This window comes from Hemitrygon akajei, chromosome 32 (genome assembly GCF_048418815.1).
Source record: "Hemitrygon akajei chromosome 32, sHemAka1.3, whole genome shotgun sequence".
NCBI classification, from domain to species: Eukaryota; Metazoa; Chordata; class Chondrichthyes; order Myliobatiformes; family Dasyatidae; genus Hemitrygon; species Hemitrygon akajei.
This window is the reverse complement of record NC_133155.1, coordinates 14,336,587-14,355,805: the sequence shown is the minus strand read 5'-3', so window position 1 is coordinate 14,355,805 and position 19,219 is coordinate 14,336,587. Positions and strand designations below refer to the sequence as shown.

Sequence of the window (19,219 nt, the reverse complement as noted above, 5' to 3'; positions counted from 1 at the left end):
TGTGAAGTATATGCCTGCAAAGGAGAGATGTTTTTTAAAACCAGTTATATTGCCAAATTATTATTTTGGGTAGGATCTGAAAGCCCCATTAAAACTTTCACTGGAGATTCTGTGCAGGGACCAGCCCTTTCACATTATTCAAATCACATATCATATAGTATGCACTAAGTTACCTCATTTAAATTATAGCTCCTGGCAACTTTATAATATACCATTGATAATAGCTGTCCATATTCCACACTAGGCTTCCTCCCATTGAGTGCTAAGCATAATAAAGGAGAACAGTTAGTACAAAAATTAAATCCAGTTTAATTTTTTTTTGTTGATATTGTTCACCTGCCTGTATCTAAATCCATCAAGGTAACCCCTGTAGATCTGAACACTGCTTCAGTTGACTTGTACGACTTTGGCCATTTCAGCTGTTTACTTCATTGAGTGATTGTAACTTTGAGCTACCTGTGGTAATTGTCCTTCAGGGACACCATCTCTATAGAAAATAATCCTTGTAGGCTTGAAACGGGTTGATTTGTAAAACTGGATGAGGAGTTCTCGAACCATGTAAGAAAGGTCTTCAATGATCTCCTGACGGGGTCGCTGAACACGGACCGTAGCACAGTATCGACTTGGATGAGCGTCCATGCTGCCAACCACCTGGTGAAAAACAGAACTCTCAGGAGAACATCTCACTACTGACACAACAACAACGTCAAAAAACACATTTCCGAATTCATCTGAATAACCTAAATCAAGACTCAGTTGGATAATAAACCGTCATAAATGTTTCTGTCATTAAGTGATTTTGTTGCACCCAAGAGTGACTGCAGAATTGCCAAGAAAATTGCAGTGGCTCCGGTTCTATTCTCCAATATACAGAATGAGAAGATTTCATATTCAATTATCTGAATTATTATGAAGTGTCCTCAGTAACTCTCATCTGAAACAAAGGTCTTTGAGTGATTTTGCATATTCACAACATTGCAGGTTCTCCCTGTGCATGACTCTCAGTGACTGTCTATACTGGCTGAGTTACCCTTACTCACTCCCACTGTAGTGTTCAACTTCCCAAATCTATAACCTAAGCTCAGATCCCTGCCTTCTCATGCACTCCATTTATAAATACACTTTATTAGTATGAGGATTTCACACACGTCATCTTAAAGATGAGATGAGCTTTATTTTACATGTATATCGAAACATACATTGAAAGGTGTCATTTGCAGCAAAACAAATCAGCAAGGATTGTGTGGGGGTGGGGGGAGGGCAGGCCTCAAGTGTCACCACATTTCTGGCACCAACGTAGCATACTCACAACTTCCTGTCTCTAACCATACACCTTTGGAATGTGGGAGGCAACAAGAGAACCTAGAGGAAAGCGTTGTGCTAACTGCTGTGCTGCCATGGCATTTTGTGCATATACCGATCAGTTTGGCCAAAGATTTATGATTTAACTATTGGAATAATCTTACCTCATTTTTGCCAATTAAAAAAAATCCCCTGTGAACTTCCAAGCTTTCCAGAATGCTTCAATGGCATGTGACTTGGATAAGTGTAAGCCAAAGGTTGTACAGCTCAGCAGGTCTTGTAAATCGGGTTAGTACTTAACATCATGAAAGAAAACTCCTTGCCAGGAAGTGGTTGTATTAACATGAAGCAGCTTCAAAATGATCTGCAGCTCCTAAAGGGGATTCAAGACTGATTGCTCTTGATTCTGGTTTGGCAGCTTCAACTTCAACCATCAAAGGCTTTGGAAGAGTGGAGCAGTGGCAGATATCCACTGCAGCAACCAAGTGCACAGCATTAATGGATGGTTATGAGATGATATGTATCACTCAGCTTGCTTTCCTATTAATCTGCCTACTATCACAGCAGGTCCACAGCAGATACCATTTCAATGGCCCTTAACTTGGCTCTGGAACAGCTGGACAATGAGGTTGCTACAGCTCAGCATTCACCACTATCATCCCCTTGAAACTAATCACTAAGCTCCTAGACCTAGACACCTTCCTGTGCAATTGAATCCTCAATTTCCTCACTTGCAGATACCAGTCGGCACGGATTGGCTACATCTCCTCCACAATCACCATCAACACAGATGCGCCACAAAGCTGTGTGCACAGACCCCTGCTCTATTCACTTCATACCCATGATTGCGTAATTGCACACAACTTCAATGCCATACTTAAGTTTATTGATAATAACACTGTTGTTGTCTGAATCAAAGGTGCTGATGGAAGGAATCTGGTTGAATGGCGCCATAACAACCTATCGTTCGATGTCAGCAAAACCAAAGAGATGATTATTGATTACAGGAGGTGGTGGCAGAAATCCATGAACCAGTCCTCACTAAGGGAGCAGGGGTGTAGAGGGATAGTAAATTTAAATTCCTTGCTGTTAGCATATCAGAGGATCTGTCCTGGGATCAGCACGTAAGTGCCAGCACAAAAATAATGTACAATGGCACCTTTACCTTCTGAGAAGTTTGGGTAGATTTGGCATGTCATCTAAAATGCTGACAAACTTCTATAAATGCATCATGGCCTGGTAAGAAAAAAGGAATGGAAACATCTACAAAAGGTGCTGGATACAGCCTGGTCCATCACAAGCAAGACTACTGAGCACATTTACAAGGAGCACTGCAACAAGACAGCAGCATTCATCATCAAGGGTTCCCCATCACCCAGGCCATGCTCTCCTTGTTACTACCAATGGGCAAGAGGTACAGGAGCCTTAGGTCCCATACATCCAGGTTCAGGTACAGTTATTACCCTACAACAATTAGGCTGCTGAACCAGTGTGGATAACTTCACTCACCTCAATGCTGAACTAGTTCCACAACGTATAGACTCACTTTCAAGGACTCTGCAAGTCAGTATTATTTACTTACTTCTAAAAAGTGATTTGCATGATTTGTCTTCTTTTGCATATTTGTTGTTTGGTGGTCTTTCTTATCAACAGTCTTTCATAAATTCTATTATATTTATTTTCTTGTAAATGCCTCAAGGAAACTAATTGCAAGGTAGTATATGGTGACATATACATACCTTGATAATAAATTTACTTTGAACCCTCCAAGAAACCCAACACCTATTATTATTGCCTAGACAAGTATGTGCATTCATATCAATGCTTCAGAAGACAGCAGCAATTTTACCCTTGTCAACGCTTGCACTTTGGCCAAAGTAGCTAGGGTCAAATTCTCCTTATGTTACAGCCAAGATTCAAAATGAAGCAGTTCCTACTGGAGCTTCATTTCTCAAGCACATTTGGAAATGAATTGTTACTATCTACACACAGTAAAACCTCAAACACCCAGTACCCTTGGTACTATGGCGGTGCAAGGTTTTCCAGGTGATTGGATGTTATTTCAATGAACACACTAGTACTTTTAGTTGTTGCAAGGTAATGGAATAAATTACCCTATGTTTAAAGACACTGAGGGAAATGAGACCCCAGTGAATTTATAAGTAAGGGTGAAGGCTTCAGAGTGTTCGAGAAGTCAAGGAATGGGGCTCCAGTGAGTATAAAGAGCATGGGAAATGAGTCCCTGGTGACCTTGAGGAATGTTGGACAGTTTACCCAGTAAGCCAGATGCTGAACCATCTGGCTATCTGAACAACTGAACAGTGGATTATCACAACCTAATGATGACCGAAGCCCCGATTAAACCAATGAGAAACACATTCATCATTTGTTAGGAAGTTTCAGAAATTTGCCTTTTTGTTTGCTTAAAAAAATGCTGAGGTGCTAAGTGTTTAATTTGAATTGGTTACTGTTGAAAACAGCTCTATGAGTGCAAGTTAACTTGTTTTTTTTACAATGCCACGAAGAAAGCAAGTGTATGTGGGGACTTCATTTCTCACAAATCTCTCGAATTCATGGATAAAAATACTTCAATTATATTTCACAGATAACAATTGAAGTAATAAGTAATACCAGACAATATAAGCTTACTGCTGTTATTGAGGGCTTCTTGCCATCTCCAGCTGGTGGGTGTGTGACATCAGCTCCCAAGAAGATCACAGGCTGTTGGAACACAGCTGAACTGGAAAAGAAACAGGTGGAAATCATTAATAAACTTGCCTAACGTGAACAAATCATTGAAAACACTAAATTGAACAACAAGCTACAACATTGCTAAAGTTTTATTTTGTTAAAAATAAAGTACCTCATGCCCATTTTATGGCACTTTCCTAAATTTTGTATTTATGGAAGGCACAAGTCATGTACGATCATTTAAGGCTTCTAGGCAAAAGTTATAAAATAAATATTTCAATTAACTTTTCAGCATTTAATTTTAGTTTACTCTATTTAATCATCATCTATTTATTTTGTACAGAAATCGAAAGTCTTGATATTGGTTGGTATGAATTTTTGGCTTTGATCCACTTCCTGATTTCACCATTCCAAGTCACAATTGTCCTGTTGAGAGGCTTTTCAGAATAGTGTTATAGATGCAAATATACTGCTACTGCTTCTGCCCTGTAACAATTACAGTTGGGTATCAACCTGGTAATTGGACAGAAAAAAAAGCAAAAAGACCCCTCCAGATTTTGTCACTGTTAAATTATCAAAAGTATAATTGTGCAAATATAAATGCAAGAACAAAAATAGCACAGTAAAACATGAAAGGCAAGGAATGCTGAACTTAATTCAGCTGAAACTGCAGAATTTGTTTCACTGCTATTGCAAAGATGTTTGTAAATTAGCACTTAAACATGAAGTACCATCTTGCAGATTGCATGTAATAGAACATGTAAATATGATTTAATTTTAGCTTAAATCAGCCCCAGCCTGATGAGAAATGCTGTAAATTTTCTCCCAATATCATTTAATCCCCAATATTGGCTTTACAGCCAATTTTTAATCTAATTATAGTGCTGTGAAATGCCTAGGATGTTTTAGGCTATTCTAATTTGTCATTACAGTAGCCTAAAAGACCTCGTAAGCAGGTCCACCTCTATAGCTGCTCTCATTGTTCTAATGTATATAATCATATGGATTAATTAACCAGAAACTTATTGATAAATGACAGATGCTATGTATCAGCATGGCCTTTTTAAAATCTTAAATGCATTTTCATTTCTCTCTCATGTAATCCTTCAGTGTTCGAGATACTTCCTTTCTAGTTCTGCAAAAGAATGTGGGACCAGCCTATTCAGTCACTGGTGAGCAAGGGGGGGAGGGAAGAGGGGCAATTACCTTAAGTTTGAGAAATCGATGTTCATGCCATCATGTTGATGGCTGCCCAAATGGAATTATAAGGTGGTGTTCCTCCAACCCAAGTGTGGCCTCACTGCGGCAGCAAAGGAGCCATGGACTGAAATGTCGGAATGGGAATGGGAAGCAGAATTAAAATGGATGGCCACGAGAGATCCTGCTTTTTCTGATGCACTGAGTTTCGCAAAGCGGACTCACAATATGGCCCCAGACCACAATCCCTGCTGCCGACCTCAACAGTTCTAACAATCCCAAGCAGATTCAGAACCTGGACTCCACTGCCATCAGTGCGGGTTCCAACCACCCCAGTCACCTTCAAAGTGCCTACTGTGCAACCTCTGACTCCAGCACCTCCAGTCTGGCTCATTACGCATTGCGCTGGAACCCCAGACTCCACTTACACCACCACCACTCTGCTATCCCATGCCTCTCAGGTTCCACCAGCTTTTGGGTCCTTGGAGACTCCATCTTCCTCTTACCACCCTTCTCTGAACACGCCTACCCTCCTCTCTCCTCAGACACTACCTACCCTCTTTCCCCTTCCGATCTGTCCTCAGTGGTGTTGCCCCCATGCACCCGCACCTCTGTGAGTGATGCTGAGCTCCTGTTCCACTGTCTCCATACCTACTTCTTTGGCAAGGACTCTCTAGCCTGCACCACTGATCCCTTCTCCCATCTCCAAACATCCTCCTCTTCCTGGACACCCCGCTCTGGGTCTTCTGCCTGATCTGGACCTTTTCATTGCCAACTGCCAATGAGAAATCAACCTTCTTGACTTTACTACTCGTCTCTCCAATTCTAACCTCACTGCTTCCAAATGCATTGCTCTCCACTATCCTAACTTCACCATCAAACCCACAGATTTGGGAAAGGGGTGTGTATGCTGTTGTAGTCTGGCAGACTGGCCTCTACCTTGCTGAGGTCCAGCAACAACTCTTGGACACCTCCTCTTACTTACCCCTTGAACAGGACCCAAACTAAGGAGCATCAGGCCATTGTCACGCCCACCATTACTGACCTTGTTACCTCTGGGGATCTCTCATCCACTGCCACACACCTCAGTTCCCTTACCTCACACCTCCCGTTTCTACCTCCTTCCCAAGATCCATAAACCTGCCTATCCAAGTAAACCCATTGTATGTTTGTTGCAGCCCAACCAAACTTATACCTGCGTACCTCGACTCTGTTTCATTCCCCACTACACCCCTTCCTACCCATACCTGTGACACTTCTCATACTCTTGATCTTTTCAATGGCTTCAATGTTCCCTGACCCTGGTTGTCTTTTTCCACTATGGATAGCCAGTGCCTACACACCTCCACCCCCCATCAGGAAGACCTCAGAGCCCTCCGCTTCTTTCTGGACACCAGACCCAACCAGCTTCCCTCCACCACCACTCTTCTTTATCTGGCGGAACAGGTCCTCACTCTCAGTAATTTCTCCTTCAGCTCCAACCACTTTCTTCAAACAAAAGGTGTAGCCATGGGCACTCGCATAAGTCTCAGCTGTGCCTGCCCTTTTGTCTGCTGTGTGAAACATCTTATGTTTCATGCCTACATTGGTATCACTCGCCAATTTTTCCCATGCTACATAGATAACTGCAGTGGTGCTGCTTCTTGCAACCATGTTGAGCTCACTGACTTCATCAACTTTGCCTCTAGCTTCCACCCTGCTCTCAAATTTACCTGGTCCATTTCCAACACCTCCCTGCACTTTCTCGATCATTCTGTTTATTTTTAGAGACAGTTTATCACCAGTCAACTGCCCAGTTCTTTACTTCTACCCCTCCTTCCTGGTTTCACCTATCACCTACTACCTTGTACTTCCTCCTCTCCTCCCCCCACCTGCTTACTCTGACTCCAAATCTCTTTTCCCCAGTCCTGTTGAAGGGTCTCGGCTCGAGACATCAGCTGTTTACTTCTTTCCCCCAAAAGGTGCTGTCTGGCCTGCTGAGTTCCTCCAGCATTTTGTGTGTATTACTTTGATTTCCAGCATCTGCAGATTTTCTCTTGCTTGACATTGTTTGGAATGCTGTACATTCTTTCCAGTATTTGTATCTGAGCACTGTGTCACTCCTTCATACCTTCAAGGTTGCTCCTCCTCAATTTGAGTAGTTACTGGTGAGGGATTCTTAGATATTGGTATGAACGCCATATTCCTCCCCCAGGGAGAGTCTATAAAATTTAGTGAGTTTTTTTTTAAAGAAATGTCGCAATGTCTTTGTTCTAGCTATAAAATCTTTTAGTGTAACAGGGCTCTACGTACTTGCTTTTGGGGACTGTCAGATATGTGGATCATGTGGCCCACTCATCTGAAATGGCGGAGTGCGATCAGGACTTTGATCCTGGAAACAGTCGTGTGACAAAGGATGTTGTTGTTAGCTTTACGATTCTCATAAATGTAGAGAATTTGCAGGAACCTCATTGATGATATTGTTAAGGGTTTTCTGCAGTTATCCATGTGTTGGAAACATATCAGGATCATTGCAGATTAGTAAACCATAAGCTCTATGTTTAGTCTAAAGTCTTGGTCTTCAAATATGACCTTATGTACAGTATAGAGCTCATCCTGGGCAAAATAATTATTATCATTCTTTGCGTGAAGGGTCCTGACGAAGGGTCTCAGCCCGAAACGTCGACAGTGCTTCTCCTTATAGATGCTGCCTGGCCTGCTGTGTTCCACCAGCATTTTGTGTGTGTTGTTTGAATTTCCAGCATCTGCACATTTCCTCGTGATTATCATTCTTTTCATGTTTTCCACAGAAATCTCAGTTTTGATAAGAATGTCAGCCTGCCTGACAGCTTCATATTCCAGTATCAGGTACAAATAGAAGATATAAGATTAGCTTTATTTGTCACATGTATGTTTAAACATGCAGTGAAATTCATCGTTCTGCATCAAAATTGTGCAGATCTCTAGAATTAAGTATATTTTAACATTCAGTTCAACCAAACTTCTAATAAGAGACTTCATCCAGCTAATAAAAGCTACTGTATTTGGGAACTTCTAAATGCAGAATTTCATGTGTCACATGAATTAATTTACTGCCAAAATATAGCTTGTTACATGTTATCACCTTGCACAATTTGACTAATTAGAACATTTTTTGAAATAGGAAATGCACAATAAAGTCCACCAAAAAAAGTACCAAGATGTATTTCTATACATGTAGATGGAGGAAAAACCTCATTTGCTTTCCTCTTTTCCCTTTCAAATGAAGGAAGCACAGTCAATTCTACAAAACTCCCAGATGGAGAATGAAAGAGGAATGGAAGTTATGACTGGTTTCAGATAGCCAGATAAACAAATACTGTACCTGATAGTCACTATTAAAATCTAAAGAAAACCTGCCATTTTGTGAGCTTCCAAACGGCAGCAAAGGTTTTGAATTAAGTGTGCTAACGGTATACCCTACTGTCAACTGCACCATTCCTCATCTTTTCAATTTGACAAACAGTTTAAAGGATAAAACATTATGATTTCACATGAAATTCTGTAAACAGGTTTTTCATCCAGCACTTATGAATTGCCCCATAGAACCTCCATAAAATGAACACAATGATGAGAACTTTCAATGTTTTCTAGTCATAAGTGGGGCCTTGAACAAAGGAAGGTGTCTAAGAAAATTGCTACCCATGATTTTGAGGTAGGACCTTCAGAAGATCCTTTCAAAGGAGAGAATTTCTCTCAGTCCATACCAAAACTGCTGTTTTAGCTACCTATCAATTTTAATAACAACTAACATTAATTTACTTACATGAAGTAGAAGTCTTACCGTTGATGAGGCACTAAAATGTTGTTGATTCCGCCCAATTTTACATTGATCTTCAGGCAGAGGTTTGAAAGTGTCTGAGGAGATGTTCTCACAACATTTTTCACCTGAACACATTGTGTGGCCATACCAAGAAGAGTATCACCTACACGCTTCACTTCAGCTGCATAGGAAGAGAAAAACATCATTGTCACAAAGCAAGTAATATAGTTTTATAATTGTTATGGTTTATTGGGAATATTTAAATTAATAGAATAGATTTCTCATTACCAAGTTTTGGAAATAATTCTTAAGAGTTAGTTAAATATTATATTTTTGTTTGAAGTAATGACTTACTGGATAAATTGTCTGAGCTTTTCACCTGAGAATACTAAGAACTCAGCTAACACTAGTCGATGTTAGATAAGGCTTCATAATTTTCAATAAAAGTACTGTACAACATAGCTTGAAAGAATTGCTCCTGACTCTTTGACTCCTGAAACTATCAATATTTGCAAGGAAATGCCTCCACAGGCAACAAGAATTGCATACCCTGCTTCATCCTTACTGCAGATATTAATTTGGTTCTTTCTGCCTCTCTCCTCCTGAAATATTAACTGTTTTTTGCACACAATCTAGTGCGCACTTTTTAATTTCATTTGATAATGCTGCAGTACTTATCATAGATGGTTAGCCTCTGAAGTGTAAGCTGTAATGTTAAATATCACCAAACTACACGAATCTAAGAGAAATTTAAAATTACGTCCTAATCCTGCATTTGACCACAGCCTGCAAGTTAATTTAGTTGGCACTAGTGCTTTGCAATTATGGTAGATAATACAATCTAATTTGCTCCTCTGTAAACCCGAGCTTTGTATTTATTTTTAATAAATCATTTGCATGCCCTGCTGACATCATGTACTTTTACAACGACTGAATTTTAGAACATCCTGATGCAAGAACTTGACAACAGACTGAGTAAATGTGCTTGGCTTCAGGTTATATTTGAATACAAAGGTAGTTACAGTGGTAGAATATAGCCCACAGAATATGGCTGCAGGCAAATGAATCAGTTACTTCATCCATATTTGACAGAAAGGGAGAATGAGAGGAAATTGATCAGTATTTGTCACCAGGTGGTGCTAGAGTACCTCTTGTATAATTGACTCTACAAACTACACCAGTCCTCTGCCCTTCTTACCATAGACAGGTGTTTTCCCAGGTAGAATGACAATAACAAGCTGGAGGCCTGAATAGGTATTTTTTAGATGCCTGAACATCGGTTCCACACTGTCAGCTCCTTGTGCATATTTACAAAAGCATGGCTGTCCCTGGATTGGCATCCCTGCATCCTTAGATATCTTCCGCAGCTGGTCAGTGAAACTCCTGTGTGATTGAAAGCCGTAAGTTTCAATGTTGTGTTGAACAATACAATTTTCAATGAGAACACAACGTGATTGTAATTTGATTGCTCTTAAACTTCAAGCTTCATGGGAAGCTTTTGCTGTTGTGCAAAGGTTCTTTTGTCATTAAATCTCTGTTACTGCGTTACTCTCAGGAGTTGTACTTTCCTCCTTACATTTACGGCTCACTGTACAGAAATTAAAGTAGATTAAATCTAGCAATAACTGTTCATAACCATGATGCATAATCTTTCCTTTTGAACTTACTGTTATAATTTAGTGTGCTGATTGCTACAGAATCACAAAGGTATACCAACAGACCACTAAACAGAAGAGTGAGCTGTGCACAATAGAGGAATCATGTTCCACATTTTATATGCTGAGTGAAGTTGCTCTTTCCAAAGACAGCAGGCATAAATGTAGGCGTTCAAACTATTGCATGCATTTTCAAAATTGAATTAATGTCTAATGAGCTGCACTCCCATCCACCCTTCTCCCACAGAGCTGGAAACCTTGCAGTGTTTCCCATAGGTTGTCCCGTAATGAGAACGTGACCATTTCAACTCAGCAACAATACTGGATAACAGTTTGGAACAATAAAGGGAGGTAGTAATTAAGATAGAATATAAAATAGAATAAGGACATACGAGCATTCCTTTTAAGATTGACACCCCTACTACTTAGACCAAAATGTTACAGTTTCCAAGGAAAAAAAGATAAAAATGTGTTACAATTTCTGCGGAAAATTAATCAGCATTTTAAGTAGTACAGGCTTGTAAACACAAATCAGCAAGCTCATGATAAACCATGTAAATTTGATCAAGTATTTTAATGAATTAACAAAGATGACAGTGATATGTACTGTACATGAGCATTTGACCAAGTGCCTAAACCCTGTGGAATTAAAAAGAAAGTAGCAACATGATAAAAAAATTGGCTTAAGAACAGAAGCAGGAGTCGTAACAGAAGTTTTTCAGACAAAGATGTTGATGTGGGAAGGGGAGATAAGTGGAGCATACTGGTTTCTCTAATCTTTTTGATGACATGAGCTTGAATATAAATAAATGATGATTTTAAAGTAAGTAAGCAAGCTAGTTATGAGTCAGCTGTGAGTGGAGCTTGGATATTTCTTATGAACACGTGGGCTTTGTACGGGTGCTTCAGTTTCCTCCCACATTCCAAAGACATGCTGATAAATTAACTGGCTACTATAAATTGCCATGAGTGCAGTGGAGATGATGGGTATGTGAGAAAGAATAGGCTACAGTAGTGTAAAGGTTAGCACAATGCTTTACAATACCAGCAACACAGGTTCAATTGCTGCCGCTGTCCATAAGGAGCTTGCATGTTCTCCCCGTGACAGCGTGGGTTTTCTGTGGGTGCTCCAGTTTCCTCCCACAGTCTAAAGACATCATTTAGGACCTTCACCATCCAAGCACGTGCCTTTCTTATTATCAGCAAGGAGATACAACAGCCTGAAGGTGCACACTCAACGGGTTTAGGAACAGCTTTTTCCTCTCTGCCATTAGATTTCTGAATGGTCTATGAACACTACCTCATTGTTTAGCTCTCTTTTTTAAAATTACTTATTTTATATTTCTTATTGTAACTATAGTAATTTTATGTACTATCATAAAACAAATTTCATGAAGTATGGCAGTGATAATAAACATGATACTGAAATAGCCAGCGCTTAGGTTGCAAGAATGTATGATAAAACAAAGAAAATCCTTTGATTAGTTTTGCCATTAAACTTCACTGAGCACTATTTCAATGTAGCCAGTTAACTTGCAAGTCTTCAGTATGACGGAGGAAATGACTTGCAAGCTTCCCTATAATGAGATTGTGACTATTTCAAATCAACAATATTGGAGCAATAAAGGCAGACAGCAGAAATATGGGATAGTATAAAACAAAAACAAAAAATGCTCCTTTCCTTAGTGACTTTAACCAAGTGTAGTAGTTACTTGAAACTAAAACAAAACTGCTCAGAGACTAAGCACTGGATTAGCACACAATGCAATGCACAATAACAAAGTTGTAATGTCTACGCTCAACCTTTTAATAAGAAACCAGCAAAGACGAACAATCTTGTAACAATAAAAAAAGGATATAAAACTAGCGATATTGAAATAAATGCTCCAAGTGGTAATATTAACAGATTTAAGTGTTCCTAAGTGTAGGTAAGCAGGTAACAAAAAAAATCATTCCGGTCGTCTCTCTGGAACAAAGCATGAACATGTAACTATACTCATTTGCCTCTACCTCACCCCAACACTTGTGACAAAGTACTGTGACCCATAATAAATGCACAACAGAAAATACAATGCAGACAGACAGAAAATAGCTACATGGCTCCTACACTGAATGTTATGATTACCAAGGAAAGAAAAGGTGGGAGAAACCTATGCAGGAAAAGACAGCAGGCAAACTCTGAATAGATTAGGAATGACATTGGGACCATGGGGCTCCGAGAGACCACAGACCAGCAAAAGTTAAGTTTTGAGAAATCCAAAATTATGAAAAGCTTAAATAAAAGTAACACAGTTTCCAGTAATAAGAATTTGAAATGACTGTCAAAATAATCAGATTGGAAAGATGTTAATAGATAATTTTTCAAGTTGTGGAGATCTGTAAGGTATAGCCTCAAAGGTCACAGACACGTATTCAATATCAACAATCATAGAGGAGGAGGACTGGACAGTTGGAAAATATTTATAAGGCTAAGGGGAAGGAACAGGGATTGGTGAACTGACAGTTCTAAGCACATAGTAAGCACAGACATAATAAGCCAGATGTTTTGTATCTATGTTGCATCATCCTGTAAAACTTTGGTAATTTCTCCATCTTGCATTGTTGACATTTTCATTGCTTTGAACTTTCTTGCTCAGGATAGATATGTATGATCCCATGAAACCATCTATAAAAAGCAATGGACAACTCATCACAACCTAGCCAATAATTAATCACTCCACCAACACTGCTAAACTGATTACTCATCCCATTTATTGGAACAATATTTCAATACACAGTGCACTCTGCTTAAGTGGCCCATCGGTTAAGGGGGGCAGTTGCTTATTTGGGACAGCTCTTAGAGAACAAAAGCCAATTGAGAAAAAATGCCGCTTAACTGGGACAGGAGACTGTTGCTGAACATTAGGCAGTACACTGTGCTTAGAGTGAGCAGTTTTTAAAAACAGTGTCAGTTGCACTGTTCCCTCTAGGCCTCACGGGTGCCTGGCTGCGCAGTAACTGAAATACTCATGTGCACATAGCCTTTGTTGCTGCGCAGCTGGGGAAAAAAAACAGATGAGAAAACTTCATCAGGTGTAAGTTTCTTTGTTGTACTGTATTTCATTATACCTTTCAATTAGTAAATATAAATCTGATTTTTCTGTTTTCATTCTAAATATTCATAGTATGCATATTACAAAAAAAACATTTAAAATGCCACGCAGTTTTCAGGCTGTGTAAAAATTTTCAGAGCAATGGTTGATCTGTGTAGCTGTAAAAAAAAATTTGAGGGAATGTCGGTCAGTTGCATGTTCTTGTGTTACATTATTCATTTGGGACGATAGATGCAGATTTAAAAAGTGGTGATTTTGGTTTTGTTTTTTTAAATGTTGACTTTGAAAAATTTTAGACCTTTGCCACTAAAAGATTTGATAACAATCAAAAAATTTACCCTACTGGACCAAACTAAAAGCCGGCCATCTAACATCACGCAAAGTCAGCTCACAGAGATAACTGCAGTACTGAAACTGCACGCTTGATAAGAGGTAGGACAATTCAGAAATGTTTTGCTCACTGCCGTTTCAAGATTCAGGCTTGGAGATGCCAGAAACCACGCATGAAAATTAAACTGAAGATTTGGGAGATGTACTCATCAAAACCATTGTATCAAAGCACGAAGGTGGAAAATAGTGATGAAAACGAGACATTTGAAATTGAGCTAATGACTACACAGGATGCTAGGAAATTTATTGTTGGAGTAAGACACTACTTCATGCAGGAAGGCCATTATCTGCACTAGGTGTCTGCGCTGATTTTGTTTATTTACAGTCAATCAAAAGAACACAGCAGCGTACACTGGATGAACTTCGATAACTATAAGGAACTGAAACAATTTTATAGTACTGTAGTAGTATTGGTAGTGTTTTAATTTGTTCTTTATTTAATTTAAACACATTATTTGTTACACAGTTAAACAGTCTTTATACCTTTTTAACTATTTCCATGAAACTTCAGCTAATTGGGGCAAAATGTTGTGGTCCAGATGTGTCCCAATTAACTGGAACCCACTGGATTCAGTGTTCCACACTATTATAAATAGCATACAAATAAAGGCCTTTAGGCTGCCTTTCAAGAACTACATACACCTCAAGAGGATGATGCACACCACCAAATATGCATGAGGGATAAATAGCCTGATAAAAAAAAACAAGTGCCTAACCATTTAATCAAATAAATGTGTTGAAAATTGCTCTAGACCACATTGGGCACTAATTACATTGTGTTGTCTGGGTATTAGTTTCAGTGACCCAGAAAAATCATGTGGCATACACGTGAAAAATGAATGGACAGAGAGAAATGCTTTAGGATATCCTAGGAAATAAAGGTTACAATATAAATGCAAGTCTTCTTTTCTCATGTAATGAATTAAAAACATGCATACTTTAGCACTTCCTCCCGGCATTGCTTCTGTGGTGCAAAGCAGGCAATGGCCCAGACTTTGATCTCAATCCCGTTGTAGAACTGTTTGCCACGCATGTCCCACACTCCTTGGTTCGGAGTAGCAATTGCTCGATTCTATGAAACACAGATAAGAAACAGTTTAAGATGGACTTCTGTAGAATTAAAGGTCACTCTGCCTTTCAGTCTCTCTGCTTTCCAATAGTAGACCACAGATGTACTTACAGATGTAATGGAGAAAACTTATTAGCAATTGTTGCAGAACCAACTGCTGAACTGGCCTAATCATCAAGTAATATTTCAGAAATCACTTCAGTGTAATCTTAATTTTCTGTTTTTATTTTCTTGTTCGCAGGTCAAACAGCAGTTTCTAACAATGAAGTGTTCACATCCAGTTTCATCTAGCGATGAAGCAATGCCCTCTCCAAGCTCCAATCCCATGATGCTATAACTAATGTCTAAATGTGCTATGTTACACCTCTGTCCATGTTGATGCTTTTGTTTGAGCTTAATAAGTGCCCTAATATTTGACTATAGCAAAAGGAAATGGAAGATGATCCAGGGTAAAATATAATTAGACTATATTTAATTAACATCTTCCTTCAAAAACAGCATTCTATATATGAGATTAGAAAAAAATAATTGGCACTTAATAGGATGGTATCTTAGTATACATATTGAAGGATAAACAGCGTGGTAAAGACAAGTGTTTAAACACTATCAAATATGTTCAAATGCCTCTTAAGCACACTGGCCATTAATATACATTGTCCACTCTATTCATAGTTTCACTGACCCAGAAGAATCTCAAAGCATAAAATGTCAGAAAATGATTCAACATATTTTTCTTTTACTAATCAATTTGTGGAACAGAGATGGTGCGCTTGGTCTCAGGTTGACATCAGGTGTGGTTTAGCAGTGGAGTGCCACTGGGAATGGCCTCCTCCTTATGAATTCAAAATAGGTTTCAAGCTATGATCAAATGAATTACCCATTTACCACTCAACCAATTAAAATACAGAGCTGAGCACAGATGAGACTTAAAGGTAGGCTAAATTAGTCAGAGGTGGATATCCTAATTTAGCTTTTTTGTCCTTATCATGTGCAAGTTTTCTTTCCTTCTAAATAGTCCCCTCACAGCTTTTGGTAATATCATGCATTCTTCAGCTTAGAATTAGGGAACTAGCAACTACCAATAGAGCCATTTAAGAGGTTTGCTGAGAGCTGAATCTGTACACATTTTTGGGATTGAGCACTGATGTAGTAATAAACGCTAAAAAGGGAAAACTGTATTCAGCAATCTGTAAGGGTATCAGACAGATGCTGCAAATTGATTCTGCAGTATAGTTGGACAGTACAGACAGACATTAAGGCAGCTCCAACCCACTTTTCAGGAACTTAACAGCACTATCAATCATGGCAATTATAAGTGCATTTTGTGAGGATGCAGCTGGAATGAAGAGCAAAGGTGAGAAAAACAGACGCATGAGTGGAGAGAACCAAAGTAGCCTTGAAATCAGGGAGTCATGTGAAAAGGGAAGGGAAAAGAATTGGAGTGAAAAGATATTAGGCAGAAGAACATTTGAATTAGGATGGAGCAAAGCCTAATTTGAGATGCAAAATCAACTACGAAAATCTTGAAATTCATATTCGTGGAAGGTAAGTCATTGATCAGCCAAGAGTTTAAGAAAAGGCATAAAATGCATTATTTGGGAAGTCTTTCATTAATCTTATTTAATATTTCAATCTTGTCAGTTGGCATGTGGCAATATTTGGGAATTTCTCATCTCCCAAACTTGACAGATTCAGGAAAACAAAGAACAGTTTTATATCATGACTTCTCTACTGTGGAGCTTGCAATTCCACTTAAAGCAAGTATCTCAGATCAAGGAGATCTGAAATTGTCGAAGAAAATGTGCACCAAGTTTGTCATAAGGAACATTCATAGAATTAGAAACAGCTAATGTTTCAGGTTAACGACACATATTGAAACATCACCCCCCCTTTCTCTGCAAGTTTCCAGCATTTTCTTTTTTTTTGTAATTTATTTTTTATTGAAGTTCATCATCAAACATTTCCATAAGATATATTTCAGATATTGTACATATATATCATATAGTCATAAATGCCACAAATCTCCACATAATAGTTATCTGAGGTATACACAGAGAAAAGACAGGAAAGAAAGAACAAGAGATAGGAAAAAACTATGTCCAAGTAAGGAGTGATCTTTTTTTTACAACATACTCATTGATTTGTGAAGATTTCATTTATTTGGTGTAGGTTTGTTTATTGTAGGGAAACCAGCAGGATATTGCTTAAATCCACAATGACATGCAGACATACAGCTGCATGCATATGGACACAGGCACATTCACATATTTTACAAATGGAACATTGGTTCTATCTTCCATCTCCTAAGCGAATAGCTTCAAATAGCCAGAGGAGAGTGAACAGGTGAAACACTTCCTCAAAATTAAGCCTAAATCTTCGCGTTCTAAGGAAATGTCCACATCCAGTTTCCTTTCAGTTCTGTCCATTGGTTGACATTTTCCCCTTTTCAACATCTCCAGATTTTTAAGCAATTTAAAAGGAACATGCCATGGCAGTACTAATCTGAATTGTTTAGCTTTATATTGAGTAACACAATTACAGGTGAACTGTAATTGTTCACATATATGCCACCCCTCTATTGAACGCATGCATGGAAACCTGATGACTTTATGAAAAAACTCACTGTCTTTGCCTCATCTTCTGAGGAGAATGGTGATGGTGAAGAACAGCTACCATAGTCTAAGGTATGGATTCTATTCATGCGTCCAAGTACCACTTAACTCCTCTGCACTATAACCTAAAGTTGCATCTCAAGTACCGTAGATTCCGGATTATAAGCCGCTACTTTTTCCCCACATTTTGAACAGCTTTGAACTCTGCGGCCTATAATCCAGAGCGGCTAATACATGGTTTTTTTTCATGCCGCCTCGTAAACATTTTGCCTCGTAACAGTAGACCAATAAAATTGATGAGTAGTTCACAGAGGTCCAATGAAATTGTACGATAAATCAAGCGCACTTTCACAATTAAATTATTGTAAATCAGTCATTTGTACTCACCCTCATCAACATGGAAAATACTCGAAGAAAAGCAAGACCCGAGCGCGTCAGACCCGATTAGACCCGATCGCATTGCGCAAGCACGTCAGACCCGATCGCAATGCGCAAGCGCGTCAGACCCGATCGCATTGCGCAAGCGCGTCAGACCCGATTAGACCCGATCGCAATGCGCAAGCGCGTCAGACCCGATTAGACCCGATCGCATTGCGCAAGCGCGTCAGACCCGATTAGACCCGAGCGAAAACGCTGCTTTTAAGTTAAAGTCGATCAATAACTTTTCCTGGTAGGCTGCAGTATATATATTTTTACCAGTCGCTAGGAGATATTGGAATGTTGTTCGTGCTGTTCAGTAAAAAAGTATATGCAACGTAATTTGTGTTACCGATACGTATGTATATTTAAAAGTAGCGGTGCGGCCTAAAATCCGGTGCGGCCTTTACAATTAAAAAATTGATTTTATTTCTAAAATTAGAGCCTGCGGCTTTTAATCAGGTGCGCTCTGTAGTCCGGAATCTACTGTAATCTTTGATGTACCACAACATTTTATAATGCTGCACCCTATGACAGACAACGACCCACTTTGTATATAGATCATCCACTTACCCGACCTCCATATTGTAAAATTGGCGCTGGCAAAACTCGGCCTGTGACTTCCGTCATGTCATCTTTCACCTTTATCCCAAATTCCTGAATATAAGGATCAAGGTTGTAGCTGGCATTCTTCATCTGCAAGTTAAAAATGTCAATTAGCATAAGGTGTCATAGGTGGAAAGTTTACAATCACACAAGAAATTGCGATTTTTAGTTATCATTTTTTTCTTACTTTTCCTATAGCAAGATGCTCAATGAGCAGCAAAAAGCAGGTGGTTTAGAGCCTTCAGGCATGATGTTGTAAAGTTCTGATACCAATGGTGAAGGAAGCGCAGTAAGAAAAACTGGAGTGTTAGCTTGAGGTCAGGTAGGCAGGAAGTAAAGTGGGATCTTTTCCTTAGGTAGCCCTTTGGGACAAAGGATGACTTTATTTATTTATTTAGAAACAGTGT

At 39.1% G+C, this 19,219-nt stretch overlaps 1 protein-coding gene across 4 annotated transcripts in view; it reads right to left on the bottom strand.

The window, feature by feature from the left end:
* Positions 1 to 19,219, bottom strand: part of LOC140719653 (protein argonaute-1) — an 87,441-nt gene that overhangs the window by 11,172 nt on the left and 57,050 nt on the right. For 3 of the 4 annotated variants that reach the window (XM_073034422.1, XM_073034424.1, XM_073034425.1), the window contains 6 exons: positions 18,780 to 18,902; positions 15,047 to 15,180; positions 10,170 to 10,354; positions 8,993 to 9,152; positions 3,952 to 4,042; positions 457 to 651 (listed from right to left, as the gene is read on the bottom strand). In XM_073034422.1, the coding sequence (XP_072890523.1) occupies positions 457 to 651; positions 3,952 to 4,042; positions 8,993 to 9,152; positions 10,170 to 10,354; positions 15,047 to 15,180; positions 18,780 to 18,902 (888 nt within the window). Of the gene's footprint in view, positions 1 to 173; positions 263 to 340; positions 652 to 3,951; positions 4,043 to 8,992; positions 9,153 to 10,169; positions 10,355 to 15,046; positions 15,181 to 18,779; positions 18,903 to 19,219 lie in introns of those variants that run through there. The other variant, XR_012096973.1, reaches the window with a different exon arrangement.